Here is a 14,561-nt window from a genome sequence, read left to right on the forward strand (position 1 = left end):
TAGACTGTAAGATCTATGGGGAAAGGACTTCTCTTGTAGAAAGTAAGATCTATGGGGCAAGGACGTCTCTTGTAGACTGTAAGATCTATGGGGCAAGGACTTCTCTTGTAGAATGTAAGATCTATGGGGCAAGGACGTCTCTTGTAGATTGTAAGATCTATGGGGCAAGGACTTCTCTTGTAGAATGTAAGATCTATGGGGCAAGGACTTCTCTTGTAGATTGTAAGATCTATGGGGCAAGGACTTCTCTTGTAGATTGTAAGATCTACATACAGGTAACAATTTTTCTTTAATGACCTATTTCAGTGCGATCCAACAACAATTCCCCATTATCAAACTGTTTGCAGGACCAAGAAGGCAGCTACCATAGGTTCTCCTAGATTCAACTAAACAGTATCACTGGAAATGGTTCTTTTCGTTGATGGAGAAATTTTAATTCTAAATAATTATTTCATGATAAGCTTACTTGTACAATAGGAAAAGATCTTTTAAAAATCTAGCCATGTATGGCCAGCTTTAGATTCACAGGGCAGGAACTTTTCTTGTAAATTGAAAGATATATGGGGCAGGGACTTTCTTTCTCATTTCTTAAAGGAACAGTAACACCAAAAAATGTATATATTTTAAAGAAATTAAACTATAATGTACTGCTGCCCTGCACTGGTAAAAATTGTGTGTTTGCTTCAGAAACATTACTAGAGTTTATAAAAACCCTGGTGTGTAGCCATGGGGGGCAGCCATTCAAAAGAAGAAAAGGCACAGGTTATATAGCAGCTAACAGATAAACCCTGTAGAATACAATGGTGTCTTATCTGTTATTTGCTATGTAACCTGTGCCTTTTTTCCAGCTTGAATGGCTGCCCCCGTGGCTACACAGCAGCTTATTATATAAACTATAGTAGGGTTCCTGAAGCAAACACCCCAGTTTTACCAGTGCAGGGCAACAGTACGTTATATTTCAATTACTTTAAAACACTCATTTTTTGGTGTTCTTAATCTTAACATCTGAATTTAGATGAGTCCAGTCACCTTAGACTTACCACTATTAGATACTGTATTTCATGATGTGGATGACTAAACCTTCTGGGATAGCTGTATGTTAGGCTTTTACAATGAATGCATTTTGAGAGGATGCCATTTAGGTCACTGACTGCCAGCATGGGTGGAATAAAGTGGTTTGAACACCTTCTGAATAGCAGATAAATGCCAAGACTGACATTAGCCCTACATGCCTCAGTGTGTTATTTCTTCCATACACTGTACGTGCCAATCAAACATAAGATCCATACCAGGAATTTTTATATATAGTTTTATGTTTAAATATCACTTGATACCATATATACCATTCCTTCATGGCTGTGATTGGTTAACATCTAAACGAAGAAACAGAATGCCTGTGCTGTATTAGCTATAAACCCATATTTGAAGGTCACTTGATGAATTTACAGTACATTGTACAAAAAACAATATAGCTCATTCTCCAGCTGAAATACGCTAGCCTCCCTTCCGTAACTGATTTCCTACCATCATTTCATTTTCTTTCATTCACATTTTCCCAACTCCATTATATGAGATTTCTGTACAATTTAGCACACAACATATAATCACACGGTTTTCACATCTAAAAATATATTCTTCTATAACATTCTGCCAGAATCCTAATATCTAGCCATTCACTGGATTCGGATTTGCTTATCTTTGACCTATACTTCATGGCGCTTGAAAAATCGAACTTTTAATTTATTTCTCTCTATATATATTGACTAGAATAAACTGGAATAGGTTTTTCCGATCAGGGAACCTTATTTATCTCCTGTTGTGTGTTTATTCACATGATGATTATTCCCTTACTTTCCCCATCATTATCATTTTGATATCTGCATGATTTCTCAAGTCTTTATGCTAACGGGGATTGATTGGAGGGTGCCCTGCTGACCCTATGTTCTCTTGAGTCCCTTCAATGTTAAATTGATGTGATTGTCGAAAAGTTGTATATGCAATTGACAACTGCGGAATGTCTAGTGGCTGGGAAAATATATTTACATAAATACTAAAAACGTCATAGTGACTTTTGTGCTTTCATAGGGATGTGTAAGCAAGTAGCTATATACCATATCCCTTTGTCCCTCACATTCCAGCTGTCTTATATATACAGTTATCAAAGATTCTACCTGAGACCCCATCTAACAGCAGTCTGATCTTAATCTTTAACACTGAGCATTCTGTCACAGGGTTCATGGATCCCAGCTCAGACCTATTACAAGCAGCAGTCCTGTCTGTGTTTCCTCCGGAGAAATAATCTCAAAAACGATAAAAAATGAAGATGATGTTTTGAGTGCTCAAAGCTTCATTACTAAACAAGTCCAGTTGCTTAAGCCTTATACTACCAGTACTTGATACTGTAATCTCGAAGTAGAAGGCTGATATGTTGATGAAGAAAAGGCTTCATCATACTTTCTAAACTGTGGGATTGACTCCCCTTATTAAGCGTGCAGCATTTGAAGGGGACAAGCTTGAAGCCCTGTTAGGGTGAGATTTGGGGAAATGGCTATTTGGTCTCCTAGATTTCAATGGTAAAAAAATTATTTTCAGTCCTAGATTATTGCAAAGCCTGCTAGTTGGCTTGAACCCAGAACCTTATGTTCTAGGATTTCCTATCATTACCACTGCTCTGCTGAACCAGGCTGTATGCACTGGGATTTCACATAGAGAATCTACATGTACAGACTTCTTTCCTTGCCTGCCCTAGCTAGTACTATAAGCTATAATCCTATGCGCACCTTGCTCTAGACTACTGACTGCCATTAAGGACAAGGAAGGGATTAAATACAGTAAGTATTAGTTCTATTTACCTGACTCTTCAAATAGCAACTCTCTGATGGGTTGGACTGGGCCAGAAAAAAACCCAGTGAGCCTCAGCAGCCCAGACCCAATCCCCGCCGGAGCTCCCCATGTCCATTCATCACCCTCCCATGAAGCACAGAAGGTAAGTTTAATTGATGTGTGCTCAGGGGAGGGGTTCAGGCAGGTGGCAGGGGCCCCTTAGGGGGCGTGGGGGCCCCAGGGGAAGCAGACCCGGTGGGCGCTGCACTCCCCAGTCTGACACTGGACACAGAAAAATAGTAATCTCTCCACTGGATAATCTGTGTGTTATCCCTAAAACACTTTCCTCCAGGGCAAGCATATGCACCAAGCCAATTATCCAAGCTCGGCACTCGCTTACTGCTTGTTATTCTTTACTTTTCAGGTGATGATGCCCAGGTCACACATGTGCTGAAACTCACGCCTCTGTGTGAAGCCTCCTGCCTTAACCTGGCCATACACGCACCAATATAACAATCTTTTATCCTGCTCAGTTTTATTCAGTAGTACACAGGGTTTTGAAGGTGTTAAAGCACCAATATCCAACACGTGTGCCTGAACCTGGGAAACACAATGGATCTGGGTGCAGGAAATAAACTCCTCATACAGGAGAATATTACATACAGTTTTTAGGAATAACTGCACACCTCTCAGTAGATAATAATATGTCTTTTGTAAATATAAACAAAGGAAAGGTAATGGAAACATGAACTGTATTTTCTACTGTCTGACTAGAAAATGAGTGCACCATATTCCTGAAAGGCTGATGTTCCAGGCAGACATTAGTTGCCCGCGATACAGTCACCGGTGGAAAGGCCTACACATAGCTTAGGTTTTCCTAAGTGGCACAAAATTTCCCCCTGCGGATAACTTCTTGTGACTTTGAAATCTATTGAGGGCAACTAATCACTGCATGGAACAGCAGCCTAAAGCCTTTTATATGAGATATGAAATGAATTCGGATGTTATTATAAAGGTAATTACATAAACTCTTTGTATTTAAAGTCTAAACAAACATTTTACCGGGATTCTTTCTCTCAAGGTCATTGTTCAGGTTTAGCCATTTCTGTGTTCCTATTCATGAGTAAATGATGGCAAACACAGTAGCACTCGAGATAACGGAATACAGAAGACAAAGCACACAGGTAAGGGATATCTTATAAACAACTCTAGCAGAAACACTTCACGTGAGTAAACACTGGAAGAGATAGGAGGCAGCACTCAAGAATAAATCAGTTGAATTCCACTGAATCATTCAAATATTATCATCACTGACAATGTCAAAGTGTCATCTGCATATCTAAGCAGTGATTTTTATGGGAAACATTTTCTTACTGGCTTTAAACTTATTTTGTGCCTGAAATTCAAACAAATTGTCCATTAACTGTGCTTGAACATCATCTCAGACCTGGGACATGAGTGACATTAGATCCCTGTCCATAAGCTGCACATCCTCGAGGTTGTCGAGGTTGGGGTTGTTTTCTCTGGAAAAGAGGCGCTTGCGAGGGGACATGATTACTCTGTACAAGTACATTAGAGGGGATTATAGGCAGATGGGGGTGTTTTTTTCTCTCATAAAAACAATCAACGCACCAGAGGCCCCCCTTTAGATTAGAGGAACAGAGCTTCCATTTGAAGCAGCATAGGTGGTTTTTCACGGTGAGGGCAGTGAGGTTGGGGAATGTGCTTCCTAGAGATGTGGTAATGGAAGATTCTGTTAATGCCTTTAAGAGGGGCTTGGATGAGTTCTTGAACAAGCATATCTACAGTTAGTATTAATGTTTGTATATAAATAGTTTATGTATGTGTTAGTATAGATTGGAAAGTATCGGTTGTGTGTGCTGGGTTTACCTTGAAGGGTTGAACTTGATGGACTGTGGTCTTTTTTCAACCCTATGTAACTATGTAACTATCCTCTTTGCCCTAAATGTGTAGTATCTGCATTGCTCCATGCCAGGGACTTGCCCACATTCTGTGCAGTAGCTGAATTAGGCTTTAGCAATGACATGTAGGTCACAAGGGAAGCCTGTGTGTCATCAAGTACACCCCCCCCCCCCCCCCCATTTGCCGCAGCTCGGGAAAGTAAGTGCAAAAGGTGCATGCGTAGTAGCTACACCAACACCAACAATAAGATTTTGTCTCATTACAGGAAAATCAATAAAAAACAACTTGCTAAGTAAGATACTATAGGAAATGACACTGCCACAGGTCCCATACCCTCTATACTTCCTTTGTGTTATTTGTATGTTTGCTACACCCTTCTATTAATCAGTTCTGCAGAATATTTTGGTGATTTATAAACATGTGCTAACAATAATATTAATACATAAAATAGGGTTTACATTGCCATATTTTTTCTATAAATATTCAGTGAAGCATATTGAACTAGATATTTCTACCCAAGAATTAAGCTGAATGTTCTGTTTATTTATGTAATGGGAGCTTTCCCACTAGTAATGTTCGGCAGAGCTGGCACCTTGCAAAGTAACCTACAGCTCCCGTAGCTCATTGGCAAAAATTGTGACCTATTTGGACAGGGTGTGTGGTCCGTTAAAAAAAAAACTATAAAAAAATTTGAAATTGAAAGACCAACTAAAAGTTGTTATGAATTGGTGAACTATCCGTTTAAAACCATATAGGAGAGCATGGGGTCCAGATCCTTCTTCCCCCACCACCCTCCGGAGTCCTGGTAACTGTTCAAATTGTAGGACTTAGTCCTACAATAGCATTTGTCATGATAGGCACCCTAAATCCAGAATTAACCCCAAGATCCTGGTCTCAGCACACCCTTCCAGGGCCAGCCTTAGGCCAATTGGACTTTTTGGGCACCCATGGGGGCCCCGCGGGAATAAGCACATAAAGCTGTCCAGCCTAGCCTGTTCCCAGCAACCATTGCCCGATAATGTTGCTTTATGCTCTGGGACAGTAAACACAAAGTGGGCAATGCATTCATACTGCTACCCCAGGGTACACACTGTCTTTCACTACTGTATAGTGAGCTTGAAGGGACATTAATCACTGTCTCACACTGTATAAAGTGCTTGGTGTGTCAGTGTCTAGTGCTTGGGGGCCACATTGTGCCAGAGAAACAGGTAAAAATGCAGGGTTACAACATCAGCCATAGAGAGAGAGAAAGAGCCCGGGACCTTTTTCCCACCCAGCCCTGGAACCCTGTGCCAGCTGGCAGATTTATTATGAAATGTAAAAAACGGTGACAAAATTTGACACACATCAAAACACATAAAAAATGGCGTAAAATTGGCGTCATTTTTTACGCATTATTTCTTCCACCAGAACTTGCGTAAAATAAGGCGTAGAATCTGGCATTCTCTATTTATTTTACACAGCTTTTAACACCAGCAGATAGCACAGGTTCACTAGAAGGGGGGCAAAATCATGCAACTCCCGGGAAAAGTGGGGGAGTTGACAGCTTTGTGTGGGTCAACAATCGGTGTAATTTTCCTTTTGGCACCTGGTTACAGTATAAAAATTATTATTATTTTATTTTGTATACAGATTTGATCTACTAGAACAGAGCAATAGAGAGAGGTGCCAGGTCTCATACTAGGAGACAGGAGTTTGCCAAATCCTTTCTAAAGCTTTATGGACCACCAAGGTACAATCTCATCCCGGGTAGCTAATGTCCTCCTTTGCCTATGTAATAAAAGACATTTAAAGGTTTCTCCGGCCTTGCTAAATACCTAGCAAGTCTTTCTGTGCCACCAGAGAGATGACAGTACTATGGGAGATGTACCATAGTACATATATAATAAGATTTACTATGAACTGTAATTCTAGATTGGCTGTGAGCTTGTTTCTTTTCTGCATTTGTATTTTAAATCTGTGCAAATCAAATCAGCTGGAGGGCCCCCAAATGACTTGGATTAAACCTCACAGATAAACATCAGAACAAAACTGTTAACAAGCTGCCTGAATGGCAACTTCATGCCAGAATAAGATGCACTTAGTGGATATTTAGTTGCCTCTCTACAGTATGGATGTTTGCCATCTGTTCTTATTTTGGATTGTGCACTTAAACATTGTTAAGTAGCTCTCGGGGAGTTATTGGGGAAAACGAGACAAATACCAGCACAGGATTAGGGGGATGCAAATATTTTGACTGTAAGGGGCAATGAATCCTTCTTCCTGACTTACAAACAGAATAAGTTTAGGAAGTGCATTTAAACAAAAATGGATTTCTAACGAACGTCTCTCTGGGAACCATCACAATAATGTGCAGCTAGTGGTGCAAACTAAGAACTGCATTTTGGAAGCCTTGACTTTAGCGATACCAATATGTTTTCTCTATATGTAATAAAAGGAACTAAGTTTGCCCAGGTGCAGTAACCAGTAGCAACCAACAGGTGATAAATGCTACGTGCTGGTTGCTATGGGTTACTGTACCTGGGAAAACTTGATGCCTTTTATCATATAACCCAGCATATATATTAGCTTCTAGGTTATGTACTGTAACTCCATAGACATATTCTTAATGTCTAGTGAAGGAGGAAGGAGACAAAGCTAACAATCCAGCCCTATAGTTCCTTCTGAGGATAGAAGATCATCCTCTCAACACTTGGACAAGCTTTTATACCTTCTAAGGAAAATGAATTTATAGGTTTTGGGGGCATTTCCCATATACAGTGGAGGAAATAATTATTTGACCCCTTACTGATTTTGTAAGTTTGTCCAATGACAAAGAAATGAAAAGTCTCAGAACAGTATCATTTCAATGGTAGGTTTATTTTAACAGTGGCAGATAGCACATCAAAAGGAAAATCGAAAAAATAACTTTAAATAAAAGATAGCAACTGATTTGCATTTCATTGAGTGAAATAAGTTTTTGAACCCTCTAACAAAAAAAGACTTAATACTTAGTGGAAAAACCCTTGTTTGCAAGCACAGAGGTCAAACGTTTCTTATAATTGATGACCAAGTTTGCGCACATTTTAGGAGGAATGTTGGTCCACTCCTCTTTGCAGATCATCTCTAAATCCCTAAGGTTTCGAGGCTGTCTCTGTGCAACTCTGAGCTTGAGCTCCCTCCATAGGTTTTCTATTGGATTAAGGTCCGGAGACTGACTAGGCCACTCCATGACCTTAATGTGCTTCTTCTTGAGCCACTCCTTTGTTGCCTTTGCTGTATGTTTTGGGTCATTGTCGTGCTGGAACACCCATCCACGACCCATTTTCAGTTTCCCGGCAGAGGGAAGGAGGTTGTCGTTCAGGATTTCACGATACATGGCTCCGTCCATTTTCCCGTTAATGCGAATAAGTTGTCCTGTGCCCTTAGCAGAAAAACACCCCCAAAGCAAAATGTTTCCACCCCCATGCTTGACGGTGGGGACGGTGTTTTGGGGGTCATAGGCAGCATTTTTCTTCCTCCAAACACAGCGAGTTGAGTTAATGCCAAAGAGCTCTATTTTGGTCCCATCAGACCACAGCACCTTCTCCCAGTCACTCACAGAATCATTCAGGTGTTCATTGGCAAACTTCAGACGGGCCTGCACATGTGCCTTCTTGAGCAGGGGGACCTTGCGAGCCCTGCAGGATTTTAATCCATTGCGGTGTAATGTGTTTCCAATGGTTTTCTTGGTGACTGTGGTCCCTGCTAATTTGAGGTCATTAACTAACTCCTCCCGTGTAGTTCTAGGATGCTTTTTCACCTTTCTCAGAATCATTGACACCCCACGAGGTGAGATCTTGCGTGGAGCCCCAGAGCGAGGTCGACTGATGGTCATTTTGTGCTCCTTCCATTTTCGAACAATCGCACCAACAGTTGTCACCTTCTCTCCCAGCTTCTTGCTAATGGTTTTGTAGCCCATTCCAGCCTTGAGCAGGTCTACAATTTTGTCTCTGACATCCTTGGACAGCTCTTTGGTCTTTCCCATGTTGGAGAGTTTGGAGTCTGCTTGATTGATTGATTCTGTGGACAGGTGTCTTTTATACAGGTGACTAGTTAAGACAGGTGTCCTTAATGAGGTTGACTAATTGAGTAGAAGTGTCTAACCACTCTGTGGGAGCCAGAACTCTTAATGGTTGGTAGGGGTTCAAAAACTTATTTCACTCAATGAAATGCAAATCAGTTGCTATCTTTTATTTAAAGTTATTTTTTCGATTTTCCTTTTGATGTGCTATCTGCCACTGTTAAAATAAACCTACCATTGAAATGATACTGTTCTGAGACTTTTCATTTCTTTGTCATTGGACAAACTTACAAAATCAGTGAGGGGTCAAATAATTATTTCCTCCACTGTACGTCAGTACAGGTATGGGACCTGTTATCCAAAATGCGTGGGACCTGGGGTTTTCCTTATAAGGGGTCTTTCTGTTATTTGGATCTCCATACCTTAAGTCTACTAAAATATCATTTAAACATTAATTAAACCCAATAGGATTGTTTTGCATCCAATAAGGATTAATTATATCTTAGTTGGGATCAAGTACAAGGTACTGTTTTATTATTACAGAGAAAAATTAAGTCAGATTTTAAAATTTGAATTATCTGATAAAAATGGACTTTATTGCCATAATTTGGAGCTTTCTGGATAACAGGTTTATGGATAACAGATCCCATACCTGTATCACTTTATATGCCAGCTGACATGCAATCACAGAGAAAGTGTGAGCCAGCAACATGACAAAAACATAATACTCACCAGCAGTGCAGCCATGATGGGCCCATGAACAATATAAAGCAAGTGGGTTTCCACGCTCATCCAACAGCTGAAAGGAAGCACATTATAATTATAAAGCACTGTAAAGGCAGAAATGTATGTGAGGCATTTATATAGATATACAGTGCATTACTCACTTGTCATTAAAATACTTTGTTCTTGCAAACGCATGAATAGATGCAGGCACTAAGGGGAAACCTGAAAGAGGTAACAATAAACTGATGACAAGTCAGGCAAACTGATTTTACTGAATGGCTGTGAATGGCTGTGATTCATTGCATTATACACTATACAGCTATATTATATATATATAATTACACAGCTTTGCATGCAGAGATACAAGCACCTTGAGCTTACTATTAGGCCTAAGGCAAGGTAAAAGTATACATGAATATCCCATGTGTCCCATATATCATGCATTTCTGTCACATGACTCACTAAAACTTGCGTATTATGTACCCCCATTGCAAAATATAAAGATATTAGAAGTCACTTCTATGTTCCATGGCTTGTATAAAAGTACCCAGCCTTCTGCCTTTTGCTTTTACAGCAACTGTAGAGAGAAAGTACTGACTAGGCATTTGGGGTAAATTCTATAATCCTTATGGGTGATTTATATATAGCAGCATGAGTTTATTATAGTAGATATTGTGGAACTTTATCTCCAATAAAGCTATTAGCATTTGCTGGGTAATTATTATTAGATTAGTTTATGGAATATAAATGTATAACGTTTGGTTGGTTCTTACAAAATATAATTTATATATTATTCTTCATTATTATGAATAAAATAATAGTGCATAGGCACAAGAACTGAATAATGGATTGTATCAAACTATTTTAATCAGGTGCCAGGGCCGATTCTGTCCATGAGTTAAAGTGATAGTGACACATCTATGTTAGCGGAGCTTCTTCTCCTGTAATTTCTGGTACAGATGATGAGATATTAGTGGCCATTTATTATCGCAGATAAAATGCTTTCATTTATTAAGCACTTCAAATCAATGCAGACAGTGTTTCCTTTCCCCTGATATGTTCCCCCGCTACATTACGCCACAGCTTTGCCCTATGTAATCTTTAAGCCATTTATTCATTGCCTAGAGGAAAAATCGTTTCATAGGGAATTAAATCAGTGCAGCAGTTTGAAAAATGGCACCGACACATAAAGTCTGTTCTTTCTGAACAATATTTTGCCTTTTAACAAGAACATTTAAGTTTTATTCAGTAGATTATATCTTCTAGTTTTCATAACTGATCTACTGACTGCTTTGTAGCAAGAGGTGATTAGATGATACGCTACCCTGGCCCCTGCTCATTATAATACTATACTATATACAGGTATGGGACCTGTTACCCAGAATGCTAGGGACCTCGGCTCAGGGTTTTCCAGATAAGGGCTTTTTCCATCATTTCGATCATCATACCTTAAGTCTGCTATAAAATCAAATACACTTAATAGGATTGTTTTACCTCCATTTTTAAAAATCTGAATTATTTGTTTAAAATGGAGTCTATGCGAGATGGCGTTCCCGTAATTCGGAGGTTTCCGGATAAGGGATCCCATACTGTATATATTAATTATAACAAAGCTGTGTGAGTTTCATCATTGGGGAAACACTGCATACTACAGGTAAGCAGAACTATACTGGCACGCTTACACGAGTGAGATTCTTTGGCCACCTACATAGATCCATGATTCTAATTGACTGGAGTGTAAGAATTTTTTCGCCAACAGCATAAGTTTTGTAGAAAAAGCATTGTATTTTTTAGCCATTTTTCTCCCGTACCATTTACAATGGGTCTCAGCATGGAGTAAATAAATACCTATATCATATAAATGTATTATTTAGAGAAGCTAATTAAGCCTCATAAAGCCATAAAACGTTCTTTGTGGGCAGGGCAATTAAGAATTGTTAGCTATTATATTCTTAGCTATTAAAGGTATGAGATCTATTATCTGGAATGCCTGGGAACTGAGTTTTCTAGAGAAGGGATCCCCATTCCTTAAGTCTGCTAAACAATAATTTAAAAATGAAATTAACTGGTTTACCACTAATATGAATTCATGCAGGAGTTACCAATAAGTACAAGCTACTGTTTTAGATTAGAGAGAAAAAGGAAATCATTTTTAAACATTTGAACTATTTGCTTAAAACAGACTATATGGGAGGTGGCCTTCTGGACATTTGGAGCTTTCTGGATAATGGGTTTCAGGTAGGGAATCCTTTATGGGTACCACCTGTGCCTTGGAGGTTACAGGCAGATCAGTTCTTGAGAATGTGGCTTCGCTGGCATTTACTTATAAGGTCCAGGGGAAGACTACTAGTCCCATTTTGGGAAAATTTTGTAGGTAACAGAAATAGAAAAGTCTACTCTGTGATTCTTGCCTAGCAGAAATACAGTAACCATAATATACTGTAAACACAGCAACTGTAGTGCCAGTTTACCTGGTACCCTGCGGTGCAACAACCCAAACTGCAAATTTGCTGCTACTTCAGATCCCCTCTATGAAAGTCAAGACCCCCAATCCCGTACACATGACTACTCCTATTCTACTGGGCCTTAATTCTACTGTCTTACACCAGATGATTTTGGGCCTCAGGGCATTAATTTTAAGCAGGACATGTGTGACAGTAGTAAATTGTGAAGGAATACCCTGTTATATGGAGGTTAAAGAAGCTAAATAGGGGAGCCACAGCCCTTGTAGCACTGTACATTAGCTGCACACTATATATACTGTATATAAATATATATAGCCCACCTTTAGTTATGATATGTTTTATAAACAAGTATAGCCATGATTAATTATAGCAATCTCCTTACTCCTGCTAATAAAAATTGGACTAATGGTGGGTGCCATATTATACAGAGCTGTACTGTCCCTTTAGGCTACTAAAAAATCCCCTGCCCTAGCATATATTGCAATATTGCCTGGCCCAAATAACACCCTCATACTGCCTGCAAACTACATATACTGAAGGTATTCTATACATCTTATGAGCTACGTAGCTTGAGAATTGTAGGGTGGTTTGTGGCATATAAGTGATGTTAAAAAAGGATATTAAATACATGACTATAAAAGCTGGCACTGTCTCAGTATTCTCGCAGGTCACTGGCCCTAAATAACAAATCCTTGTATCCACTAAGTGCAAATGAAACATGTTCTATGACTTCACTGTGCCTTATTCTTTCTGACTTTTACGTCTGTTAATTGAAGTGATACAGCAGTGAGTTAATCCTCCTAAAATGTAAAAGCTTCTGAAGGAGCAGAGATTATGAAACAGAAGAACAAGGTGACACCATTAATGTGCATTGTTCAGCATTACTGACCCAATATGTTACCCCATAATGCTCCCGTCCCTTCCAAAGTCTCAGCCATGCAAAACTCACCGCTTTATAAAACCTATGCAATAAAAGTTCTTTCCAGCAAGTCAGGGTATTGAATGTCATCTTGTTAGGATCTAAGGAAGGGCCCAACCAAATGTTTGACAGCAAAAAGTGGCCTTAACCAAGAAAGTATGATGACAATTGTCCTAAAGGTTGACTCCCAATCTCCCTTTAATGCTGCCTCTGAGCACCTTCTAAATCAAGTTTCATATTCCAATTTGGCTTTTTTGCAAAGTCCAACCAAAGTGGTAGTGGTGCAAATAAAAGACATTTTTTTTAAATAAATCCCTGTATCACAAATTAAATTTATCCCTACTCACTGCAGATTTACCCCCTTGAAGAAAGGGGTCACAAACCCCCTCCTGCTCTACACAGATGTTCAGCAGTGGGGAAGAAATACTGAATCAGCATCTTCTTAACAGATTTTCTCACCATTTATTCTATTGACAGCTAATAGGATTAACACTATATACTGCAGATGAATGTGGACAGTGGGTACATGCTCAGTAGCACTTATTGCTGCTGCTTAGGTATTGTTGTGTTCCCCATCTGGAATGCAGGTTCTGACAGCCCTCACCTCCAGAGGGGAAACAATGTTATGGTGATAGGAAGCCCCTACAGCCCAGACCCTCAGAACCTCTCATATGAGTTTTACTTTATACCACTTGTCATTCACAAACCATATACAGTACAGAGGAATACTGCAAGGTAATAACCACAATAATTCATTCTGGAGCAAAATCTATTTCTTGTGCCGCTACACATGGAACATAATTTTGTATCTAGGTATTAATATTCTAAGATTATGACAGTCACCATTCTGAGCATCTTACTCACTTAGACTGTAAGCTCTACGGGGCAGGGACCTTCTTCTTACTGTGTCTCATACCACACGGCACTTATTCCCTGTGTATTTACAGGTATAGGACCCATTATCCAGAATGCTCGGGACCAAGGGTATTCCAGATAAGGGGTCTTTCCGTAATTTGGATCTCCATACCTTAAGTCTACAAAAAAATAATTAAAACATTAATTAAACCAAATAGGATTGTTTTGCATCCAATAAGGATTAATTATATCTTAGTTGGGGTCAATTACAAGGTTCTGTTTTATTATTTATTACAGAGAAAAAGGAAATCAGTGTTAAAATTCTGAATTAGTTGATTAAAATTGAGTCTATGGGAGATGGGCTTTGCGTAATTCGGAGCTTTCTGGATAACAGGTTTCTGGATAAGGGATCCCATACCTGTATACTTATTTATTGTATTCATTATAACACTTGTCCTCTCTGGGTGTAATTGTGTATACTGTAAGATTGTACAGCTCTGCGTACCCTTGTGGCTCTATAAATAAAGTTATACATACATACCCCAGCCGAGCAGATAATACCAATGTAAATGCTGCTCTTCTGCAAAGACTGCAACCACTATCAGTGTATGGAGGTATATTCCTTCACAAAGCATCCAGAAATAGTTACATCCCAGCATGTATTGGCTAAAAAACTGGAGCACTTTGCAGCTTACCTGGAAAACATAAATGGACAGACCATATATGAGTGACAGCTCAGATGTATAAATATATTTATAACAGGAATGAATGTTTTAATAAAAAATGTTGGTTTCATGTTTAATTTGCA

At 39.3% G+C, this 14,561-nt stretch overlaps 1 protein-coding gene across 2 annotated transcripts in view; it reads right to left on the reverse strand.

Moving 5' to 3' along the window:
* Window positions 1-14,561, reverse strand: part of calcr (calcitonin receptor) — a 148,209-nt gene that overhangs the window by 14,501 nt on the left and 119,147 nt on the right. For both annotated transcript variants that reach the window (XM_031904179.1, XM_002934599.5), the window contains 3 exons: window positions 14,295-14,448; window positions 9,676-9,736; window positions 9,521-9,587 (listed from right to left, as the gene is read on the reverse strand). In XM_031904179.1, the coding sequence (XP_031760039.1) occupies window positions 9,521-9,587; window positions 9,676-9,736; window positions 14,295-14,448 (282 nt within the window). The remainder of the gene's footprint in view (window positions 1-9,520; window positions 9,588-9,675; window positions 9,737-14,294; window positions 14,449-14,561) is intronic.

Source organism: Xenopus tropicalis, chromosome 6 (genome assembly GCF_000004195.4).
Source record: "Xenopus tropicalis strain Nigerian chromosome 6, UCB_Xtro_10.0, whole genome shotgun sequence".
In the NCBI taxonomy this organism is placed as follows: Eukaryota; Metazoa; Chordata; class Amphibia; order Anura; family Pipidae; genus Xenopus; species Xenopus tropicalis.